The following is a 25,118-nucleotide window of genomic DNA, read 5'->3' on the forward strand; positions in this document are numbered from 1 at the left end:
TGATTATTTGAAACAGCAATAATATTGTTATGATTTGGTGTGTTGGGGGCGGCGTGGCAGTGGAGGCGTTTGTTTGTTTGTTTGTTTGTTTCCTAAAAAAAGAAAAAAAAAGAAAAAAGCAGTTGAGCTGAGAAGTGAGGAGGGAGGAGTGAGTGAGGAGTGGGGGATGGGATTGGGTCGGAAAATGGAGTGGGCAGGGCGGGCGAAGCACTTGGGAGGAATACCAAGAAAGGTAGTGTTGATGGGAGTAGGAGGTTTCGCAAAGATAGTGGCCTCTATTTTCAACACTACCTCCGTTCACAATGCTCATACTCTCATTCGTCTTGTTCGCTCCAGACCTTCTGCTCTTCCTCTCCTCACTGTTAGCAATCACATGTCAACGTCAGTTTCTTTTCCTCTCCTCATTATGTTTTTATTTATTTATTTATAATTAACAACCACACTCACTTTTACTACGCTGCTAACAACACCACCCAGTTTGGACGATCCTCTTATGTGGGGTTTCAAGGGCTTCTCCACCTCCGACCCTAATTTGGCTCGATGGGTTCTTGCTGCTGACGACATTTGCTTTAAGAATCCCTTTTATTCCTACTTCTTCCGACTTGGTATCTCTCTCCCTCTCCCTCTTCTAATTTACATCTACATCAATCATATTAATATAGCTATATTTCAACTTCACTTCCTCATATATTAGACTTTTCCTCTCAATCGAATAAATTAGATCAATTCTTGTGCAGGAAAATGCATACCTATAATTAGGGGTGGTGGAATTTATCAAGAACACATGAATGAAGCTCTTGACCGCTTAGCTGATGGACAATGGGTATTTATTTATTTATTTTACTTCACATTGTGCCAGTTTTACTTCATATACATTAATAATTGGAAAAAGAAAAGAAAAGCATACCTATATTTTTTGTTCAGTTTCTTTTGCAGTTTTACTGTGGCCGTGTGTGTGCGTGTCCAGTTCCTTTCATTCAATCTCTCTCATGTTTCATCTCCGTGTTCAATGTTCATGCTACTTTGATTATGGTTAATGATTGCTTTAGTTCAGATCATTGAGCACTAGGCAAAATGAATCAATTGCTTTTATGATATTAATATCAAATTGGTGCTGTGTTATGCTTTGAGCTCAAGTTATCATAGATACCAAAATTTGTGGTGAACTTTTTTTTTATTTAAATTTTTTATTGACTTGCACTTTGATTCAAAATAATCCTTTTATTTTATTTTATTTTATTTTTGTCTTCTGGGTGCGAATTTGAATATTTTATTTTTCCTGTTGGTCAGCTGCATACATTTCCTGAGGGAAAAGTGTCCCAAGTAGATGCACCAATAAGACGATTAAAATGGGGAACTGCTAGTCTCATTGCTCGTGCCCCTGTAACCCCAATAGTTTTGCCAATTTTCCATCATGGCTTTCAAGAGGTAGTTTTCACAGTATTTCCCCCCCCTTTTTTTTCATGAGTTACTGCTCTTCAATTTCTGTATATTTTTCATGTTCCATTACTTAATTTGGTCCAGTTAGTTAGATTGGGTGGCTGGTAAAACAGTCCCTTGGTTTGTGAGTTTTTGTTTTTGGACTGGTTTATGTAATTGTAGCACACAACTTTTGGCATTTGAATTTTTTTTTTTTTTGAATCTGTTGTCATAAATGATAAGTCCAGGCGAAGATGATTTCATTTGATTTGATAATGTCCCAATTATTTGTTTTGGCCAACTTCTCATTTGCTTCTATTATCCAGGTGATGCCTGAGAATTTTTTGTGTGGTAGAAGGCCTCCTTTTCCACTATGTAATAAGAACATCAACATAGTTGTTGGTGAGCCGATAGAATTTGACCTCCCGAAAATGAGGCAGACAGCAATATCTCTGTCTCGTAATTTGTCACTTCCTCCTGTAGCATGGCCCACGACTTCCCCTCATGGAATGGATGAGGCAGCGCAGAGATGTCTCTATGCTGCAATTTCTGAGCAAATTCAAACTGTAATGGAGAGCTTAAGGAGTTTCTCTAAAAGTTTTATGAAGTCAAAGGTGTAAAAGTTTTGCAATTTTAAGAAGGAAAATATCAGGCTTGTGCATTTCTACTCTGAAGCATGTTGAGCAGTAGATAAATTGCATTTTGACCATAAAATTTGTTTCTAACAGTGGAAATTCTTTTCTTTTGGTTGAGGATTTAGTCATTTTTATTTTTATTTTTGGTCATAATTAATCATGAATTCCTTTGTTTAAGAACAGAGACAATCCTTTTGGGCTTTCTTGTTTTCCATTATGGAAATGCAATATACATCTCTGTAATCACAATAAAGAGTAGATTTGTTAATTTGCAGAACTATAAAATTGGCTTTTCAGAATTGATTTGTCTTCGTGTTGAATGGATGAAACCATCATTTTAGTGTTATTTTCATGTAAGATCTGATGTGTGAGGCAGAGAAATAGACCAAAGATGGGTTCATAAACATCATTTTGGACATGGAGTCGGAATTAAAAGAAGTCCCTATTTTCTGCTCCAAGCGGCTTTCAGGTATTCTATTGGATCTCAACATTTCTTCACTTTATTTTTATCTTGGTAGGATCCTTCTCATTTTATGCTGCTTTCTTAGTTAAGGTAGGCAAGTTAGAATAAGAAGCAGAAACCTCTCTCCCATGGCCGCGCAGCCATTGCTTCCATCAGTTGCTTAATTAGTGCCAATGTATTCTTGTGGACATAACATTGAATTTTGAGATAGAAGAAGTTCAAAAAATTTCCTGAAATGTTTGTTGGACTGTTTAACAGCAGCTGTTTAAGCCACTACCATTTATGGTCTTTGTGGGATTGGCCTAAAGACAAGGAATGGTAATGATGAAGCAAAACACATTCTGGAAATGGAGATCCCAAAGAACTACTGATGAAAGATACAAGTATTGAAGTTGATTTGGGAGAGGGAGGGAGATATTAAAACAAAAATTTAAGACAAAGCCTGTGGATTGCACCTGAACTGTCAACTACAATGTTGTTCAATCCTTGGGTAGCTCAAGCAAATAATGATGTGCCTTTTGCACTGGACGTTGGGAGTTCTGGGATGATTATTAGGAAATGATTATGAGTGCCATTCTATGGAATAATCATTGTTTTTTTAATAACTTTGTAGAATGTTGCTTGTGATAAGCAACTTCTTTTATTTATTTGCAGTTTCTCAGTTTATATTGAATGGCTCATTTAGTTTCTCAGTTTATACTGAACAGTGAGTAGCATCCATGATAATTAAGTACATGACTCATAAGATGTGGCTTGAGGACTTAGGTTTGATCTAATTTTAAAGTATTAGCTCATTTAGTTTCTGACAGTTTCCCGTGGAAGGAAACTGCTTGTCCCCAATAAGGTGGCTTTTTTCCTTTGGGGGATATCCTTACAGTGGAGAACCTGAGGAAGTGAAACATTATTTTGGTGAGCTGCTGTTGTATGTGCAAGAGGGATGAGGAGATAGTAGACCACTTATTGTTGCATTGCCCTAATGCTATAGATTTATGGGATTTGGTTTTTGCTCTTTTTGGGGTGGAGTGGGTGATGAAATTGGAGCTGTGAAATATGGAAACCCATTCCTCAATGTTTGATGTGGTGCATGTGGAGGGAAAGAAATGCAAGGAGCTTTGAAGGATGTGAGCAGAAAACTTTAGAATTAAAATAAAATTTTTTGAGGACCTTGCTTGAGTGGATGGTAACTTCAGGGAAGTTTTCTTTTTCAAATTTATTTGATTTTATTGTGAAGCACAGTTCTTGTGGGTGGGATTGTACAAAAGTGCCTCTGTTGTTTATGGGGTTGTACATATTCAGGTCTGCTGTGTGCATTCCTCTCATGATCAACTTCAAGAGCACACGCAGATTCTGATACTCAGCATCAAAACTCTTGACTTAGGATTTCAAAATGCAACAGGGAAAAGGGCATATGAAATGAATGAAATAGAGATGGTGTTTATGTGTTAGTGTGTGCTGTTTTTTAGTCCACTTAAGTCTATAATTGAGATTGGATTACATTAAAACAACAATAGTACTAGTGTACTTTGTTCAAAGAAACAATATGTATTTGCTACTTGTTTAGGATAGTCACGTGAAGGTTTGGGCTTTTGTGGTGCATGGTTCCACTCTACACAGCTGTATTAAGCGGATGATGACAGCCGTGAGCAATCCTTGATCAACCCTTAGAATTTTCCAAATACATTGAAAAAATTCAATTGATACAAAGCAGATACTTTATAAGATTTTCCTTCTCATTTCTCTTTAATATACAAATTCACTACTTCATTCTCTGTTAAAAAATTCACTCCAATTGCCACAATATGAACAAAAAATAAACACAGATAATAAATAAAAATTACATTCCTGAACGCTCAATCACTCTCTCCACTCCCACCCCACAAAAGCAAAAGCAACTAATTACAAATAGGCAAATGGGCAAAGCAAAATCAACAATGCGCAAGTAATTACACCATCATGTTTAAATACATCAATGTGCTAACTCTAATCCGTTTGTTGTAACAGGAAATGGAAATCAGATCTTTGTCGGAGTATGGGTGGTGGATCCATGTCAGAGAGGCTGATATCACTCAAGGATCGGAACATCTCTTCCATTGAGAATGGTATGCTGAAATTTTTGCAAACAATGCCATCAACATTGTTTTTTGGAATTAAATTGGGTAGGAGAGAATTTGTAAATGTAAATTATTACCTGGAATCAACATCGAGCAAGAAAGAATTATTGGGCATATTAATTGAATCTTCTGCCATCATCATTCTCATTTTGCCAATTACCTGAGATTTTCCAGAATTGTTGCACACAATTAAAAGCCGAGATTCCAATTTGGCATCAATACTAATATGCTTGTCTCTTGTTCTTAAGTTAAGGAATGCAAGGAAATAATCCAAAGTAATCTAAAGTCTCCTAACCACATACTTAGTACGTAGTAATGAAACTCGCGAGAGAGAGCATATGATTTCAAATGATGTTAGAATTATAAAATTTATAATAGTATAACAAAATTTGCAAGAGTACTTACATCTGGAGGCAATCCATGGGTTCCATATTTGTCATCCCAGAACATAGTTCCTATGCGATATATTTGTGGAATGCTCAATATCTATGGAGAATAGGAAAGGCAAGAAAAGCCATTAGCTAGGTGTGTCACTAGTCAAGAATTTAATTTTATCCTCTATTGGATAGCTGAGAAATCTGATTAAAAACTAATGGATTAGAATATACACTTTTAAGCCTTTGAGCCTTTTCTTATTTTGGTTTTTAATGAAAATCTCCTACTAATCCATGCAGTAGTATTACCGCAATTAGAGTGTTATCTTTATTTATTTTCATATCAATAGATCCTGACTGAAATGGTTATCAAAGGGAATTTAAAAGAAATTCAAGATGCTTTTCATTGTAGCACTAAGTCTGTTACCGGGCAGAGTTCATTTGTGATCTCATCCAAAGATTTCTGAGCTTTCTGATGTAACACCTGCAAAATTTAAGCATATGTAAATAATTCTAAATCTTTAGCTTTAAATAGCTTTATTGGCTAAATCATCCGGGTTCAAGAAAATCTACCAGAAACCCAACAGCTTGCCTTATGTGTTGGAGTTCATCCCAGGATGATCCGGCAAACTGTAAAAACAACAAAATTGTATAACGATCTCCTCCTCTGCTCTTTTCAGTCTTGGCAAAAAGTGCAAACAATTTTCATTACCTGATCTGTTGTTTTGAGACACCAATGTTCCAATTCCTGCAAACCTGCCTTTAGATATTCTCCATTGCTAAATGAGCAGCACTCACGACGAAGCAATAGACTGCCAAACCATAAATTTGGTACTTTGATGAGTGGTTTTAAACTGAATTCAATCCCTTTCTGAAACTTCTCTTGTATAGATTGGAGTTGAAACTCTACTCACCTGTTAAGGAGCTGTACATTGATGAATGAAAAGACCTGACTAAAGATCTTTTTTGTGATCATTGAAGGTACCTGAAGATCACAAAAATCCTATGAATCTGCTAAATTTGGAAAACCAGAAAAAGAACTGGTAGAAGAGTGGATTATGCTTACGTGGTTCTCAGACATTAAACCCAAGGTATGATCAAGCTTATTAACAATGCTCTGCCAATGTATGTTTGATGCTTGTTGCTTTGCAACTATATTTGAATGGATACTTTTAGATGACCCTCTTATTGATCTAACCCGTGATGATCTTGGTGCCTGTTTATGATAATTAAGAGTTTAGTTTTGCATGTTGATTTGTTGTCATCTAAATTTTTTGCACACATTAGATGCTTACCTGAATGCACAAGTTAAGGAACTGGCTGATTTCTTTCTTCAAATTGTCACGGATCATCCCATATATTTTCTCAACACATGCAGTTAGATGTTGTTTAAATAGTAGGGCTGGGTACTTAGCTTCCACTTTCAATTGTTCATTCGGTTTTCCCACCATTCCACTGTAGCCACTTGAAATTCCCGTGCCCAATGAAGAAGGACGAAAACCCTGAGATCACATATTTAGAATTGTAAGTGTTCACATGAGCTTTGATGTATAAAAGAATTCACTTATGGAAACTTACTTGTGCCATTCTGCCAAATAAGGTGGTTGGGGAGTTTCGGTTACGATGAGAAGCTGAACTGGATGTATTGCTTGCCTTGAGTGTACTTTGTAAAAGAAACAGAAGGGTAGAAGTTGTTGAAAGCCAATATGCCAAATCAGCAATGTTGTCCTGACCCTTCAATGATATAACATAGAAAAATTAATTACACATGTCAAATTAAGCTGATTACTTTATCATAATTTAATATGCTGAAAGCATGCGTTTCAGTACAAGCTTTACAAAAGGTTCGGGATCTCAGGTTCTATCCCTCACCCCAGAGAATTTGTAATTTTTTTACTTATTTATTTATAAATAAAAATAGAAGTATGCTACCTCTATGGATGAACGAATTGTTTGAATAATCCTATCAAATATATTTGTCTTCTCAGCTTCAAAGGATCTCCACTGAAGAAGTGCTTTATAGACAATACAGGCTGCGATAGGTCTATTCTTATCAAATCGTTTATCTTCTATGAGATATTTGAGTAGTACATCATGATTTTCCTGTTCAAATGATATAAATATGAATTTACTCATTAGTGACCACCCAAACAAAAAAAGGTTTTAGACTTCCACATTTGCAGCGTGTCTGCTTATAATTTCAGCTTTCAATGACATACTTGCTGCCTGTCTGTGAGTGATCTTTGTCTAGTTAGGAGGGGGGCAATAGGTTCTGATTCCTGAAAAAAAGGAATAAACTCATCATATTGGAAATGTATATTCATTAATGATCTATTATCCAAGAAAGTTCACGATACCTTTGTTGTTCGAAGTTCTTCGTCTGTTTGATGTCCATTGTCATGTCCATTGTCCAAACACTGCACCATTATCGAAGGATAGTGTCAAATAGTGAAGTAATTTCACGCAAACAACCAAGCCTTAGTGCCAACTTTTTTGGGGTTGGCAGTGAAGTAACTTCACCAAAAAAGGAAAAATGGAAGCACCCTCTTTAACACCCTCTTCTCCCCCCCCCCCCCCAACAAAAAAGAAAAAGAAAAAGAAAAGGAATTATACCTTGACTTGTGGCAGTGGCCTCTCAGGAGTAGCTATCTGCTTCACAACTGCCTGGTTTTGAAGCAATTCATTCTCTGACTCCAGACTTGCAATCTTACTCTTGAGGCTGGACCGAAAGTAAAGCTTTCAGAAATGTGCTATGTTGAGTATGTTCCAAAAGCTCATTGTGAGCTGAGCTAGTGGCCTAAACAACACATTTTGACAAAGTGGAACAGTAGATAAAATCTTGTAGTTGGTTTATGTCTTGGAGTAACTTCTACTGCACTATTGGCTGTATTTATTACTTGTTAAGATCTTGGGTTTGTGAGATTTGAGCATTAATACCCTAGGGAGCCTCTTTTTATTTTTTGATAAGTAAGAAGAGAATATTATTAATAAGAGAAAAGCAAGAAAAATACAAAGAGTTCACGGTAGTGAACAAAGGAAAAAGGAAACAAAAAGACTTAAGCAGCCCCTAATCTATTCTAATAGACGAAAGAAAATCCATAAGGGTAGAACAATCCGAGAAACCCCAACATCGAGACTAGTCAAAGAGGGTCCGCTGGCATGACTCTAATAATTGAACCACAGTTTTCCCCTTATCCTCAAAAGACCGCCTATTCCGTTCAGACCAAATAGTCCACATTAAATAGCTTGGGACCAAATTCCAAATATCAGACCTATGCTTCCCAAGTCAATGATACCAACTAAATTATAAGTCCACAACTGAACCTGACATGACCCAATCGATCCCAAACAACCGAAGCATACATATACACAAAGAATGAGTTATCGGACAAAAAAGTAACAAATGATTCACAGATTCCGCATTACAACAGCACATACAACAACGATTTGCCAGAGGACGACCACGAAGTATAACGTTATCCAAGGTTAGAATCTGACCATGAGCTGCTGTCCATATGAAAAAAACCACCCTTTTAGAAACTTTAACTTTCCAAATGCCCTTCCAAGGAAAAGTGGAAGGAGCTGCATTTCGAATCTTATGATAAAAAGACCAAGTATCAAACTTCCCACTTCCATTAAAATCCCAACTAAGCCTGTCACACTCTCCACCCCTAGGAGTTCGGGTTTGGATGAAATGAAGAAGGGAGTAGGAAACCGCTGACTCCCAATCATTGAATTCCCTATAAAATCTTAAACTCCACACTCTACCATTATCGCCCATAGGAGGGCTTAACACATCTGCAATAAAGACCTCCTTATTGGCTGAACACAAACAAAACTGAGGATAAAGAAATTTAAGAGGAACATCTCCAATCCACTTATCATGCTACAAAAGGATACGAGAACCATCCCCCACCACAAAAGAGAAATGCTTTGCGAAAGTTTCCCACCCTTCACTAATACTCCGCCATAACCCATAGCCATGAGCCCTACGACAAGCTCTAGTGCACCAACCCCCTTTTACTTCCCCATATTTCATGGCAATGACTTTTGCCACAGATGAGTGGTTTCATGACCATACCTCCAAAGCCATTTCCCTAATAGGGCCAGATTAAAAGACGCCAAATTCCGAATTCCCAAACCACCAAACTCACGCGGTAAGCAAACTTTTTCCCAAGCCACCAAAGGATATTTGAAACACTCAACTAATGAACCCCATAAGAAGTTCCTCTGAATACGTTCCAATCTAGTCGCCACAGCTTTAGAGATAGTAAAAAGGGAAAGGTAATAAGTTGGAAGGCTTGAAAGGGTACTTTTCATCAAGGTGAGTCTACCGCCATTTGACAAATAAAGCCGCTTCCAGCTTGAGAGCTTCTTTTCCATCCTCTCAAGGATTGGATTCCAAATAGATGCTGTTTTATATGAAGTTCCTAAAGGCATACCCAAGTAAGTCATAGGCAAACTGCCCACCCTACATTGAAGAATATTGGCCAAAGATTGAATGTTACGCACCTCCCCAATAGGAACAATTTCACTTTTCCCCACATTCACATTCAAACCAGTAAAAGCTTGAAAACAAGTTAAAACTAGCCTAATAGCAAGAATCAGCTCTCTAGAGGCCTCATAGAAAAGAATGGTATCATCAGCAAATAAAAGGTGAGAAACACGGATACTGGTAGAGTTAATAGGATCTGCTTGAAATCCTTGAATGAAACCACCTTCCTCGGTTTTCTTCAGGATACGACTTAGAACCTCCATGATCAAAAGAAAGAGGAGGGGAGACAAAGGATCACCTTGTCTGAGACCTTTAGAACTACCAAAGAAACCAACAGGAGATCCATTAACCAAAACAGAGAAGCGAACGGTAGAGACACAAGTCTTTATCCATCTCCTCCATCTATCCCCAAAGCCCATCCTCTCCAACAAATAAAACAAAGTGTCCCAATTCACATGATCATACACTTTCTCAATGTCTAACTTACACACCACCCCTAGAGTACGACACTTCAGTCTACTGTCTAAACATTCATTAGCAATAAGCATTGAATCCAAAATCTGTCTGCCACCTACAAAAGCATTCTATGACTCCGAGATTATTTTATCTAGCACTCGCCTCAATTTGTTAGCCAAAACCTTAGACAAAAGCTTATACATAATGCCCACTAAGCTGATAGGCCTAAAATCTTTGATATTCAAAGCATTATTTTTCTTGGGAATCAGGGATAGGAAAGAAGCATTTAGAGATTGTTCAAACTCTAAGCTCCTATGGAAATGATAAAAAAATGCCATGACATCTATTTCCACTACACTCTAGCATTTTTGAAAAAATGCCATAGTGAAACCATCAGGACCTGGGGCTTTATCCCCCTCTATCTCTTGAAGAACTTTCACCACTTCCTCCTTAGAAAAATCCCTCTCTAATTCATGCCGCTCGTCCTCCTCAATACTAGCAAACTCTAATCCATCCATAGAAGGGCGCCAAGTACCTGACTCAGTGTACAAACTTTGATAAAAAAGGACCATCTTTGACCGTACCTCTTCCTCATTCTCATAGAGGACACCATCCACCTCTATACCCCTCATATGATTAGTTCTCCTATAGGAGTTTGCAACCCGATGAAAAAAGCGAGTTTTATTGTCCCCCTCTTTCACAAATAACATCCGGGACTTTTGCCTCTAAAGAATCTCCTCCAAGGAGGCAAGATGTGCAATTTCACCTTTAATTTGAATACGACGAGTTTGGTCCTCTTGAGAAAGACCTGACAAATCCTCCTTAGCATCCAAACCCAACAGTTCAGATAAAAGACATTTCTTCTTAAAGGCCAGATCCCCAAATTCCTCCTTATTCCACTTTTTCAAGTCTTCTTTAAGAGCTTTTAATTTACGAGCCAAAATAAAGCTAGGGGAACCCGAAAAGCAATACCCATTCCACCATAGACTGACCCTCTCTACAAAACTCTCTTCTTTCAACCACATATTCTCAAACTTAAAGGCACTCTGACCTTTACTAACACTACTAGCCACCACCAAAAGAGGGCAATGATCCGAAACTACACGACAGAGTACCCTTTGAGACACGATGCCAAAGTGATCAACCCAATCCACCGATGCTAAGGTTCTATCAATTCTTGACATACAATTCGTCCCCGAATCTCTAAACCAAGTAAACGAAGCCCCTTCAAGAGGTAAGTCCACAAGGTAATTAGCCTCAATGAAGTCTAAAAAAGCAAACATAGCCGGACTAAAGGTCTCACAACCAAGTCTCTCACTTGGATAACGAATGATATTGAAGTCCCCAAAAACACACCAAGCCGAATTCCATCTGGAATGCATCCTTGTAAGCTCCTCCCACAGAGCACCCCGCTGATTATCATCATTGGGCCCATACACTCCAGAACCAGCCCACACAAAATCATCTAAAACTCCCTTCAGTAAAACATTAACAGAAAGCAGACCAACAACACTACCAACCTTTTTCAAGAACTCTCTTGTCCCACACCAGTAAAACCCCCTGTAGTATTAATTGCATCTAGAGCAACCCAATCAAGGAACGGACTACCCCAAAGACTTCGGACAATAGAAGAGTTTAAGGAAGACAACTTAGTTCCTTGAAAGCAAACTATATCACACTTCCTCTTCTTGAGAAGATTTTTGCATACCTCTCGCTTCTGAGGATTATTTAATCCCCTAACATTCCAAGATAGCATCCGTAAACTCATTTAAAACTGGTAATCACTCCCGTACTCTCTGAGAAGTCTCTGTTCCTCCCCTTAGATGCTACCCCATCATAATTAATAGAAGAAATTAAACCTTTGAGTTCTCTAAGCCCTTTCTGCTTTGAGTTCACAGTACCTCTAGCAGACCCACCACTAACAACATCAACACAGTCTTGTTCAAGAAGAAGAAACAGAGCCAGACATTGATCTTTGTGCTTAACAATAGGAAATCCCACAATTCTATAGAAATCTTTCATCAGGCTACAAACCCATTTCGAGTTTTTCATCGCTGACCCCCGAACCTCTCCCTCACCAACTTCCTGAATCACCTCCAACTCTTGTTCATAGGGATCCCATTTAGATAGAGGTGAGCACTCCACAAACCCACTCTCTTCCTCTCGTTGAATTAACACACTGGGATTAACCTCACCGTGCTTCCACTGAAGAAGAAGATGCTCAGCCCCTACCTGAGTCAGCTCAGCCCCATCCAAGTGGCCTGGCGACCCTGGCTCAGTAAAGGAATTACTCCATTTTTCTTCCTTCTCACCTGAAACCATTGTTGAGTTGTGTCTCTCTCCAAAACAGGGACCCTTCTCGCTACCTAGGCCCGACAGAGGAGCAAAGGAGTTTTGAGCAGCACCCTGATGTCGAAGATCAGAAGAAACCACAATCCCAATTCCCATTGGCCTCGTCGTCGACCCTATCCTTAATGGCCTGTTTGGATGTTTAAAAAAAGAGGGGGAGTAGAGTAGAGGGAAGGGGAGTAATTCAATTACCTTATTTGGGAGTTTTTTAAGGAAGGAGGGGGAGGGGTTTGGAGGGGTTTGAAGGGGTTTTAACTACCTCCAACCCCCTTATTTTTAATTCCCTCAAATTGGAGAGATTTGGAGGAAGAGTAGAGCACATAAAATTATTGATAAAGTAAATTACCTAATTTACCCTTATTGTATTTATAAAATTACAATGTTAAAAACAAGGGGAATGGCTAATTACTCCATTCTCCCTTACTAATTATAAAAACATCCAAACAAGGTGGAGGGTAATCATTCTCCTCTACTCTCCTCCCCACTACTTCCCTCCCCTCTACTCCCCTCTACTCTCCTCCCTCTCTAAACTCCCAAACATGCCATAAAACACCAGCTATCGGAGAATTGGTCACGTCCCTCTTCCTTCGATAAGTCACCACCTCGCTGGAAAACCCAGGTTTGGGAGCCTCCGTCACCTTTGCCACCTCATCGGGGTGGTCTTCCTCTGATTCCGGCACCGCTGCAGTCATCGGCGACCCAAAGTTATCCCGCGAACTCCCTCTTGAGCTCTCACCTTGGACCCACGAAGACTGGGCATCAGAAATAACATTTAAAGAAAGAGGCTCGACCAACGTACCCTCATTAAGTGAAGGTGCTATAGCCATGGGTTGGGCTTTAACAAGCCCGCCTGTGTGTTTTAAAACTTCTGGCCCATCACTTGAAACCATGGGCCATCTGAGCTCCTCAGCATCCATACAGGTCACCTTACGTTTCCCTCCCTCAGGCTTGCACACTCTTAAAGCCAGGGAAGTTGGGGTCAGTTTAAAATAAAAAGCCCGCATGGGTCTGCCATTAATGACTGAAACATTACCATATTTGACTGAACCATTTTTTTTAGGATCTCCAGGAATCCCATTCTGCCCCAAATTTGTTCCAAATTTTTCAAAATTCCTTAACTTTTGCTGAATACCAAAAGTAGATAAAAATTTCCCACTCTGGTTACCACCAACTGACTGACCACCTCTACCACCACCATTAATGGAGGAAGCTTCAGCCATAGAAGCCGGTTTTGCACGAAATAACTCTTCAACTCTTTCTGAAACAAAGACCAACCAGCACGATTGTAACTTGCTGGTATCATGATACAGCCTCTCCTAGACCCTCCAAAATAAACCCTAATAACTACAAAAAGACCAGATTTGTTAGAATTCCCACAGAACTCTATAAGCTTCCCATTTTCCCTTAGTCTCTTACAGAGAACAGCTCTACCAGGCACCCAATCTCGTATATCAGCAAGACAAGTAAGAATCCACTCCAAACCCCTATGTCCAACCCAAATAGGGCTCTTAACACCCCAATGTGTCTCATGTATAGCACACGAATCAGACCGCCTCCCGTCAAAAGAAAAAGAGAAAAGTTTGGCATCAATGCGAAATGACCTTTTACTGCCCCTGTGGTTCGAGGATTGAGGTAAAGGAGGGATATTTTGTGAAATTTCTTTGGTGGGGGTAATAGGTGTGGCTAAGGGTGCAGGTGCAAGTTTAGGCAGTTTAGTCAAAACATGGTTAGACCCCTGAGGTGGTGGGGATGGGGAAGGCAAGGATGGAGGAGGGGGAAAGGGATAAGGGAAAGTCCCAAACTGTGGAGGGAAGCAAGGGAGGGGAGGAGGAAAATGGAAGGCGCAAAAAAGGGAAAAAAGGAGGTGATGGATGTGGTAGGGGGTGAAGGTGAGGTGGAGAAGGGTGGATAGGGAGAGGGAGGGGTGGGGGTGGGGGGTGGGGGAGGGGAAGAGGAGGCATTTTTACCTACAAGCTTATCCACACATAATAAATGAGCCTATTCTAGTTTGCACAAACTCCATGCAAGTCTTAGGGAGCCTCTTTCTAAGGGCTTAATACAACATGTTGGAACGCTGCCTTAACCCAAATGATTAAGTTAGTATGTTAGACCAGAACAATGTTATATTAACTATTTACTCTTGGCACTACAAACTGATGTGGGACTTGACCACTTAACAACCTCACATCACATACACGAATATTCTAACATCACTTAAATGAAATCATTCCCTTGGTGAATTCACTCGATAAGGAGCCACTTTCAAGAAAAGCTGTGGTTTAAAAATAATTATTTTGATGATATGTCTAAATGTCCATTGCCTAGTTGTTCCTGAATTAGATTTATATATGTTTGTCCCCTTGTTGTCACCACCTTGAGTAGTGATAAAGAGAAATATGTCAATCACAATTTTCTAATTTAAGTTTACCGATTTCTACAAAATAAAATGAGCTCATATCTGGCATTTTCCTTTTCTCACTTGACAAACATCGTAGTTTTGATCTTCTTGAGAGATCAATTGTTCAGATTTTCCTAAAGTTTCTGAAGTTTACTCATGACAAAATAGTAAAAAAGTTATCAAATTTCTTAACAACCCCACTCACGCCCCTCCCCTGTGCAGGAGGGCCCATGAAAAAAAAATTGTGTGCACTTACATTCTCAGTTCTTCAGAGATGTCCTCCTTTGGTGATGTTACCAAAGCCTGTTGGCGTAGAACCTGATTCTCAGATTCAAGGTTTGATAAGTTCAATTCTAATCTGGAATTATAAATACAAGTTAGTAAACCCTAGATTTTGATGATAGAGACATCGTCATGACCAATTCTTAGTTGACTACCTTTCAATAGTCTCTTGAAGTAACATTGCTTTTAGCTGTGCTTCTTCTGCCTCTTTTAGCCTTGTTTTGCTCTCTTTTTCAGCTTCGGAATACTTCTCCTCAAATTCCTCAATCTTTTTCTCCAGCTCTCCGAGTTCACCCTACACACATTTATGTAAGCCACATGTCACCATATTTGTTAACTGCAAAATCTTTCCATGAATTTATACAGATGTATGCTCACTTACAAATGCATTGGTATCTCCCATTCTAAACAAACTTTTGTGTTTGATATTTTTTATCTAAAGGTTTTACATTCACTTTTAGTTTCTCATCCATGGTGCCACTATCCACATATAGCTGCGTAAAAACAGATGTAACCTTGTGTGGGGATATCATGCACAAGGGCTTTCGACATTCAGAAATTCTTTTTCCTTTTCTTTAACTATTAAGGGACTTTTATTTCTGTTAATAGATTATGTTAGAGAGATAAGTTTTCTTTCACTATACTTAATTACATTTTCATGTATTACTTTGAAAAAGGAGATATCAAGCCTACTTCAGGCATATCTTCATATATATATTTTCTGATCTTTTATATTTATATTCAGATTTTCCTGAATATTTTCTCCTTTGTCATGGTCCAATACTTATGTGACTATGTAGATCATAAGTTATTTGTTGCTGATAATGCTAAAAGAGAGTTTTTGGAAGTTACCTCCAGTTTCTCATTGTGATTTCTTAGTAACTCCAGCTTGGTGTTGTCCACAACTGGAACCTCTTTAATGACTGGTGGAGCTTCTTCAATGGCTAGCTTTGCTGCTTCTTTCTCGCGAATGATTGCAGCATGGGCTTCATCCAGTTGCCCTTGCATTTCATGTAAAGCATTTTGTAACTTTGCAATTTCTTGTCCTTTAGCCTCTTCAAGATCAATCTGCAAAACATTTTTTTCTGATGAACCTATAGTGGACCAACTCATTTATGGACTCAGCATCAAATTGACATGTTCCAGTTGATCTGGACTGCTGTAGAATTGATTAGACTGAATATGGTGACAGAAACTTGGAAAATGTGATACAATTTAAATGTGTTCAGTGAATGTGGTTCAGGGTTTTTTTGAACCAAATCTAGATGAATTAAATTGAAACTACAATTGAAAAGACGTGTTAAAAATGGCCGAGTCTCCCCAGCTAGAACTGTGGATATGGTATGGACAAGAAAGAGATCAAGGGAAAACAAGATTAAATACCAAAAGAATCAAGATTTGTGGTCTAGTTTTGATGTCGGACTTTCTTGACACCTTTAATAGGTTATTTTAGTTATTATTGAGTCTTAGCATTGAGTGTTTTAGGTTGGGGAGCTTTGGAGCAGTTTCAATTAAGTTTACTAGAATAAGGACAATTTGGTAATTTCCATATTTTATGGAATGGGCTGTCCTAGAGGCCCATGAGTCTTATTTTAGGAGCTATTACATCCTTCTTTTGTTTGTTATTATTATTCCTAGTCATTCTAGGAATATGTTATTTAGAGTTGAAATACTTCTGGGAGGGGATTAACAATAGCCCCTATATAAAGGCTTTATTGTATTCATTGTTATTTGAATGGTGATTGATTAATAAAATTCAGCAGCTTATTTAAGTTTTGAGGGTGATTGCTTTCTCCTACCTAGCTGTGATTGCTTAGGAAGGCCTAGGTGTGATTGCCTAGTGTTTTATTTATTTTCTTTTCTGTTTATTCTCACCCCAAAACAGCCATCAATTGTCATTCTTTTCTAACCTAATACTCTTTAGCATCACTCCTTACTTATCAAAAAAAAAAAAACATCAATCCTTACTCAAAACTCATTAATAGACCTAGTATAGTGCTGAATTCTAAAAGATCCTACATCAGGATATGTAACTAGTTAGCATATGCTTTAAATCAAATGTCATTTGTTTTATTTGTTTTTCCTTTTTCATCAAATGGTGGTAGTATGCTATAAAAATGGGGAAGAGGTATTGCCTAGCTACAAAGGATGGTAGTAAGTCAAAATCTATTCACATTGCTTTAATGATATACTTTTTGACTTTGTGTAATTGGATTTGCGCCAACCTATTCACATATTTGTAGTTGATGGAGATATATACCCTTAAGTGTTTTTCAAATTCTAGTCGCCATGTTAGCTCTTCAACACGCTTCTCCAACTTGTCCTTAGCCTCCTTAAGTGCCCCTGTTTCTCTTGCAGCCTGCATCAGAGAGTTTCTTGTTTTTACTATGCACATAATTTAGATAAATCTAGTCTTAAGAGAATAGATCAAGCCAAGAATTGGAGAGAAGTGCCAGGATATGCTTATATGAGAAGTAAAGCTCACCATCCTAAGCTTTCTAAGCTCCTTCCTTGCAACCCTTGCTCTCCAAAGACATTGAAGTGTAAGATTTGCCTTCTTCTGCTGTTTATAAGTAGAAAGAGCTTGAAATCTTCTCCATTGAGTCTGTCAGAAGAACGAGTAATAGCATAATCAATAATTGTACTCCACGGTTGTTGATTGATGAATGATTCAATGTTGGAATATAAACCTTTCTCAGATGGCTTGAATTATAATCCATCTATAGTATGTGACAAATGATAAAATTTATCATGCATGTAATAGAAGTAGTAAAAAGGACATGGAAGGGAGTAACAAAGAGTATGGTTTGGGATAGGATAGAAGGGGAGAGAAAAATACATGTGTCCAACCAATTAATCTTTTGAGGATCTTTAGTCGACTCCAAAGTTTTGGGATTAAGGCTTTGTTGTTGCATGCAATAGGAGATCTAAATCTAGTTTGTATGAATCGGTATTTTCACAATTGCTTTTATTCGTTTGAATCTTGAAATTTTTTCCTTTATTATTTTTAATTCTAAAAAACTTTCTTAAATGAAGACATCCAATCTATGAAGTTGCATTTCTAAGTATCATCAAATATTAAATTTCATTTCTTGTTCCAACAATATCCTTGATTATGAAATTTTCAGATGCAATATAATTTCCAATCTTAACATTTTCCTATGCAGCCCTGCATTTATGTTTTAGTGATTTATCCCAGCCAGAGGAGTTACCTGGATGATGGTTGCAGCCTTTGTTCTTCTTTTGTATCTGTATTCATTTCGAGCTGCCATTGCTCGTAACCCAGTTTGAATAACAATTGCTGATGCTAGTAATTTTGTGTAAAATTTTCTCGCAGTGTGACCACGAACATGTTTTTGTATGCGGATTGAAGCAGCTACCTTTCTCATCTGTTCATACAGCTTACGTGCTAGTTGCGCTGCATATGGAAGAGGCAAGAGAAATTGTCAAATTTACATTTATTTCCAGCAATAATTGTCATAGTTGGTAGTTTCTCAAAATAGATTAGGAGTCAATTGTTTCAAAAGCTTAAACCAGAAATGTATATCAAGCTCAAACAACCAAAGGGGAAAAGAGCTCTGAAATGGTGATAGTCAGGTTATTGAAATTGCCTTAACATTAAATTTCCTGGAAGAGGGCCAACACTGTATATTTAGTTCAGGCATGACAACAAAGTAATCAAGACCTTTCTATAGGTTCAAACTGAAATCCAATTCACCAACCTGATGATGGAGTACAAGAGAATAAACAGATATGGGTTGAGGGGTTGAGAAATCTAACCCAAATACCTAATTACACACTGCTAAATGAAGCAGCCTACATTTTGTCTATTATAGGAGGGTGAACCAATCTGGTTTGGTAGTTCTAACAGACACTTTTTGATTTATGTGCTATGATGCAACATGGAATAACATAGGAAAAAGAGTATAACCTCTCCAAAGTTTCTGTACATTAACAGTAGCCCATCGCAGGGCGATGAAGTCTTTTCTGGTCAGATGTGTTCGAATTTGCCTTTGGATGCGTCTGGCCGCATTAGCCAAGACTTCAGTTCTCCGCGCGTCTAATTCAGCCATCTGCCCAGCTCTAAGAAACACCTTTGTTTTCCCAATCTGAAATACAGGATGAGGGAGGCAACTATCAGAATACATAATGAAAATTTTCTTGAGAAATTTGTGCACAATGATCCTAACTATTGTCATGTCATATAGGTAGGTCCAAGTGTAGAGTGACCTGATAGCCCTTCAAGCCCATTCTGTCACAGATGGCAATACAGGCTGATTTTTCGTCTGATCTGCATAGAAGAAAGCAGTGGATTATCAAATTTGAAACTACACACTCAAAATCATATTGCTAAATTCATCTAAAATGAAATTATATTAATGTTATTTATATCCAAAATGTCTGCCTGATTGCATGTGAGTATTTGCTAAGGTATGTATTTGTTAATTAGAGCATGCAGCTCAATAGGGGAACTGTAGCCTTCAACTTGAGGTCCTGGCTTCCTTCCTATCCTATAGAATAAAGATGTGAAACAAAATCTGAAGATAAGTATTTTACTTTCTAAATTTAGAAGTTTATACCCATCAAGAACATCTGGAGCTAGCATTCCAAAACGGTCGAGGAACTCATCAAATGATCTTTTTGTTGGATACCCAGCACAACTTATCCTAATAGCCTCTAATACACCCTGCAACAATACCATTTGAAGGAACATTATCAACCAGTGCAACATATGATAAATACAATTTATTCTGTGGGGTAGAAGAGGAATTTTAGTTACCCCGCATCTTAACTGGTTTAAGACATTGAAGTTTTCGAAGATTCCAGGCTTCAAAACTGTGTTGGGCTTTACACATCTGATGTAATGTGGTTCTGTTGTGTTCAGTGTCTCCATCAAAGCTTGTAGTTGTTGCTGGTTGTTGAAGTTCAAGTCAAGAGTAAGTCAGGGTCTCAGGGTTTACAAGATCTGATAATGCTACTATGGAAAAGGGCTTACCTTGAAACGGGTACCAATGGAAGAGAATTTAGATTGCTTTGATGTCTCATCAGGTAGCGGAGGGAAAAGATTAGCGACGAATGGGCACTTGGATGCATCTAGTAGTGCTTGGTGTTCTGCTACAACATAATCCTTGTTTTTATCAAGAAACTGGTCTGCTTGGTATGTGACCTGCAGAGCATAAGGCTTTAACATGAGAAACCAAATTTTATTGTCTTTAGCTGGATGGTGGTGTAAATGAAAAATTCACTTACATCTCCTGCATAATGGTTGATTGTGAAGTCTGTTCGGGCAAGTTTTGGCTTGCTGAAGCGCTTGTGTCCTTTATATGTCTGATACATCTTTTGTGCAAATGTCTCATGGGTTGCCTTGGGAAACATACTGCAGCAGAAGTTAACTTGTCTGTATCCTTGTTTTCAATATTGATGTATTATCTCTATCTCTTATTTTCTTTGTTTTTCAATGTTTTATTAGTTCTGCTATTTTTTCTTCTATTTTTGGTGTCAGGAAGAGACAATGTCTCCTTTTACCTAAGGTAGCATGTGCCATTGGTGCAAGGTTTAGAACCTGCTTAATTACTTCATAACTTATAAGTAGGTGACTTTCATCTGTTTCTAGATACAGATATTCATGATATTGCATGTAGAAAAAATGCGTACCAGGCTTCATCAAGAAGAGCGATTATACCCCCGGGTTTCTGTAAGGATATATAATCAATATTTCATGTGCCATGTAATAGATATAAATTGTGTTAGTTGGACATATAATGGTCTTTGTGAGTTGGTACCTTCTCAATAAGATCCAAAACATCCTGGTTGTCTACGAATTCTACGTAACTCCAATTTATTTCCTCTTTTGTGTACTCTTCTTGCTCCATTTTGAATACATGCTGTTATGAAAGATGCCTGTTAGTATAAAATTACTTTAGTATAATGATGCTCGAACTGTACCTATAATGTCATTCTAACCTGATTAAAATGTTGTTGCAACTTCTCATTTGTGAGGTTGATACATAGCTGCTCAAAACTACCAAAAGGAATGTTCAATATATCTTTCTGTAGATTGTAAAAATGTTTTTCTGTTGATTATGTACCTGTTGATCTTGAAGCTTTCAAAGCCATAAATATCTAGGACTCCAATTAAGCTCACTGCATTGGGATCTTGGCCAATTGAACTGTTTATCTTATCCACAATCCTGCCATAGTTCAAGAATTTACTCAGTTTAATTCATTCCTTGTCCAGTCAAATAAAATCTGTTTCTGAAAAAATTAGAAATCAAATTGGTTTTGGTTCTGAGACAGTCATGATTGCCTATTTGTTGAGCTGGTATCAGGTTTCCTATGTAACTTTGCTTCACTTTGAACTTGGCTGTGTTAGACATGTTTAAATTTTCATGATGGAGTATTATTGCTACTTGCCTGGATGACATCACTATTTGCTATTGACAGATTAATTAAGGTGTTAGTGTCTAGTTTGCTTACCAATCAAACAATCTGGAGTATACAGTCTTTGCCAAGGCATCACGACTTAGGGCAGCTTGGCCTGGGTCCAGTGGTTTTGTAATGTTACCATCTGGAGTCACTATGACACGCTTACAGAGTGAGTCTTCTAGCATCTTCGCGTCAGACCTGAAAAAGCATACAGGAGGCCATGGAGAGGCATCATTAGAATGTGTGTGTGTGTGTATATATATATATTTTTAGGGTGGTCCAAATAGATCAGAGTTCTAACATGAGGAGCTCTGCGGCAGTTTGAAGATGGAATTTTGATTTTTCATCTTTCAGTTTCGAAGAATCGACTTCATTCCCTTTTATGAAGTCAATGTTTCCAAGATGTAGAATTGCAGCCACCACACGGAATATAGCATCCTACAGATAGCACCATCTCTGTTAATTTTATTGATGGACAGGAAATCTTCAATTTATTAACATTGAAAGGCTCAACACCTGCTCATCCGGGCTGATCCCCACAATATCCATGGCATTTCTCGTCTCCAAGTATTCTCTCGCATCATCTACATTTGCTACTTCATAACAATTTGATTGATTAAGATAATGGAATGTTCTTGGGTCCCCCAGCTTGAATTTCTTAACATCCTGTAAGGCGACAATATAGTTCAGCTAAATGTTTGTTTTGCCTGACTTATTTGCTGAGTAGGAAAATGTACGGAGGTCACCTCTGGTGGTGCTGCACAGAGCATGTAGAAACAATGATAGTTTCTCTCTGGATCAGAGGCTTGGCACACACGTGACCTCTCAAGAAGATATGTCCGAATTGCAGCACCAGATATCTTTCCGTGCTTATCAAATTGAATCTCAACAAATTTACCAAAACGACTGGTAAAACCATAGATTATTGTAAGTTGAGCCAGAGAGAAAATTATTCTAACAAAGTTATAAAAAAGTCTCTGTAATAGAATAAAGTGTGTCAAAGTATATCACCTTGAATTATTGTTTTTCACAGTTTTGGCATTGCCAAATGCTTCCAGGACTGGGTTGGACTGAAGATGTGAAAAAATTACTGTTTAATTATCAATTGGAAGTAGTTTAATTTACAAACAGAAGTTCAAACTCACCTCCAAAACCTGTTGTTCTACTGTTCTTCCATCTGTAACAGATCTGCCCCCCATAAATGCAAGGTATCTCATGAGCATTTTTGTTGTCTCTGTTTTACCAGCTCCGCTCTCTCCACTTACCAAAATGGATTGGCTTCCCTGTTCATTTATCATTGCCCTGATATGTGAAATTAATGAGTCAATTCTACTTCTTCGAAGATAAGCACAATACTCTGGTTGAGCCAAAGCCAGTTTGTACACTGTTTATATACCTGTAACAAGTGTCTGCAACAGCAAAAAGGTGTGGACTTAGCTCTCCAAAGGCAGCTCCCTTATACTGTTCCATCATGTGGATGTCATACAAGTGTGGCAGTCTCCGAAAAGGATTCACCGCAATTAGAATGTTCCCAGTGTAAGTCTGTTTATTTCATCATTACCTGTCAGATTGCTTATATCTTTCATTACAAAATAACTTCACTACAGTGGTGTTGGGTAGGTGGTAGTTACTCACATATATCTCATTGAGGGAAAATCGACAGGCAAGGTTATATAGGACTCCTGGCTCATGGAGGTAAGCTAACTTGGTCATGTCATCAACCCCTGCTGGTGGTGCTTCTGTGTCTTTTGGATATATACTAGAAATGTCTGCAATTACCTGAAATTGAGGCAAATGCCTATGTTTAGTTTATATATCATGCAATCCTGTTTGGCCAATGAGCTTTGGCTCAATTGGCACCTCCTTGCCTTGCAAGTGCTTGATGGAGGGTGAGATCATGAGTTCAAGATCCACCTGGTGCGTGTATAATTTACCCAAAAAAGAAAATCATGCAAGGCTGTTTGAGATGTCAATAATTTAAACTTCATCAGCTACAGAAATCCTCATTGATTCTCCCAAATAAAATTTTAGTGGCAGATGGATTTTTAAGTTAAATAGTCATCTTGACAGTCCAACTAAATTATAAATTCTATTTTAAGTTGAGAAAACAAATTTGTGCTTAACGACCCCTTTCTTTGAGTTTTCTCCATTGCAACAGGAATACTTATTAGAGGCTCATCAGTTCTTATTGAAATCCTGTTTTATTGTTTCTTAAATCATGCACGCTTTACAATAAACCTTACTACCATAAATTTATGTTGTGATGGGTTGTTTTATAGATCTTCTACCTTTTATGTTTTCATTTAAAAGTTTGTGTCCTGGAGTTAATTTTTTCTACTTTTTCACTATTAGTAAAATACATGTGACTAACTAGTCTGTAGAGGATCCAATAAGCTTTGTTGTCGTTTCCAGTAAAGTTATACAAAGTGCCTACAGAGGAGCCCTATGAGGTTATGTACACGGTTTGAAAGTGCATGTTATATTCACATGAAGAGTATGAAAGGATTCTTTACCAAAAAATAGAAGAGTATAAAAGGATGGACAAAAATCTGTCTTGCTAGATGATAAAAGTGAATAAAGAAATAAATAAATGAAGGGGTTTTATGAGTTCCAGAAATATGGGAGGTGGCAGAAGCATACAGTTTTGCCGTTAGTGGCAACAATTGTGGCATCTCTGCCATTGATTTCTTGGACGTCACCATCGATCCATGCATCCTCAGGATCCTCTGCCCACACATGTGAGCCAACAATGATGTTCACTGGGCTTCCCTGGATCATCGTCCATATAAGCGCAAGAAAAGTTAATTAACATCTTATAGATAAAAATGTCAGTAAATTAAAACTGAAGGAAAACTATGATCAGGAAGCTTACCATAGCTAAAAGTCTATATGATCATCAAAATTCAAAAAGAGAGTGAACATAAGCAGATGAGTGTGTGTGTGTGTGTGAGAGAGAGAGAGAGAGAGAGAGTTTTGGAGGATGATGGTGTTGTTCTTTAAGGAATGATATTGCAACACCTGAAAGTAGAAAAGAATGTTAAAAAGGAATTCAAAAGCAGAGGAAATGCCAGTGGTGTAACACAAAAAGCAAAAGGCAGAGTAGCCAGCTACTCCTCACCTCCCCCCCTGCCTCCCTCACTCAATCCTTGTCAAGCTGTCAACTTTTCTGCTCCTTCCACATAGGATGCTGACTTGGCACTCAGAGAAGCCCTCAGAACCATTAAACTGTATCATTGAAATATAGTATTAGTAGCTGGGTCAGTTGTGTACTGGTCTGTGTACCTACAATCCATTACTTAAGCCATACGAAGAAGAAAGAGGCTTTGGAGCTGGCCCGGTACAGTGAGTAAATAAATGCTTATTGTATGCATCAATCGCTTTGCTTATTGTATGCATCAACACCAAAATAGCTGTACCAATTTTGCCCATATCACGGTGGTGTGCATAGGAGTTATTAAATAGCAGCATTATTTTGATTAAAATTTTGGCACATAAAAATAGAAAGAGTTATCTTCTTTTGAATGGTCATTGCTTTACTTTGTATTAAATCAAGGAGTGGGATTAAAGATGCCTAGTTATTATTATTAGCTTTAGCTGGTTGTACAAACACGACTAAAAACGAAGTCTCATTGAATGTTAAAAGGCCCCATGTCGAGCACTTTTGGTTTTGTGTTTCCGAGAGGCCTAAGGTAGAGAGAGTTGGAGTAAGA

The 25,118-nt window shown here is 38.1% G+C and overlaps 2 protein-coding genes across 4 annotated transcripts; one reads left to right on the top strand and one right to left on the bottom strand.

Moving 5' to 3' along the window:
- Positions 1 to 45: 45 nt before the first annotated feature.
- On the top strand, positions 46 to 4,631 carry LOC142617693 (N-acylphosphatidylethanolamine synthase). Of its 3 annotated transcripts, XR_012841021.1 has the most exons (6): positions 52 to 381; positions 478 to 605; positions 738 to 823; positions 1,291 to 1,428; positions 2,431 to 2,523; positions 4,519 to 4,631. XR_012841021.1 is itself a non-coding variant. In XM_075790647.1 (5 exons), exons 1-5 carry the CDS (start codon positions 167 to 169, stop codon positions 2,037 to 2,039), a joined length of 861 nt encoding a protein of 286 aa, XP_075646762.1. In that variant the 5' UTR covers positions 46 to 166; the 3' UTR covers positions 2,040 to 2,353. The 3 variants fall into 3 exon arrangements, 2 of the variants coding, with proteins under 2 accessions (XP_075646762.1, XP_075646763.1); XM_075790647.1 differs by lacking the exons at positions 2,431 to 2,523; positions 4,519 to 4,631 and adding an exon at positions 1,746 to 2,353 and having other exon boundaries at positions 46 to 381; XM_075790648.1 differs by lacking the exon at positions 4,519 to 4,631 and having other exon boundaries at positions 2,413 to 2,522.
- On the bottom strand, positions 4,227 to 24,186 carry LOC142617692 (myosin-12). The gene is made up of 39 exons (XM_075790646.1): positions 24,049 to 24,186; positions 23,044 to 23,187; positions 22,805 to 22,950; positions 22,554 to 22,710; positions 22,420 to 22,478; positions 22,155 to 22,314; positions 21,925 to 22,074; positions 21,710 to 21,846; positions 21,460 to 21,606; positions 21,072 to 21,173; positions 20,947 to 21,004; positions 20,766 to 20,867; positions 20,638 to 20,675; positions 20,233 to 20,359; positions 19,979 to 20,149; positions 19,763 to 19,894; positions 19,563 to 19,669; positions 19,213 to 19,273; positions 18,914 to 19,091; positions 18,195 to 18,400; positions 17,468 to 17,587; positions 17,243 to 17,341; positions 15,835 to 16,050; positions 15,138 to 15,277; positions 14,957 to 15,058; positions 7,616 to 7,721; positions 7,360 to 7,419; positions 7,222 to 7,281; positions 6,935 to 7,105; positions 6,581 to 6,736; positions 6,298 to 6,504; positions 6,069 to 6,218; positions 5,917 to 5,987; positions 5,715 to 5,814; positions 5,576 to 5,632; positions 5,430 to 5,486; positions 5,034 to 5,114; positions 4,706 to 4,788; positions 4,227 to 4,621 (listed from the first exon to the last, which is right to left on the bottom strand). The coding sequence occupies exons 1-39, from the start codon at positions 24,184 to 24,186 to the stop codon at positions 4,498 to 4,500; spliced, it is 4,680 nt and encodes a 1,559-aa protein (XP_075646761.1). The 3' UTR covers positions 4,227 to 4,497.
- Positions 24,187 to 25,118: the final 932 nt, after the last annotated feature.

The sequence above is a fragment of the Castanea sativa genome, chromosome 11, assembly GCF_040712315.1.
Source record: "Castanea sativa cultivar Marrone di Chiusa Pesio chromosome 11, ASM4071231v1".
Lineage (NCBI taxonomy): Eukaryota > Viridiplantae > Streptophyta > Magnoliopsida > Fagales > Fagaceae > Castanea > Castanea sativa.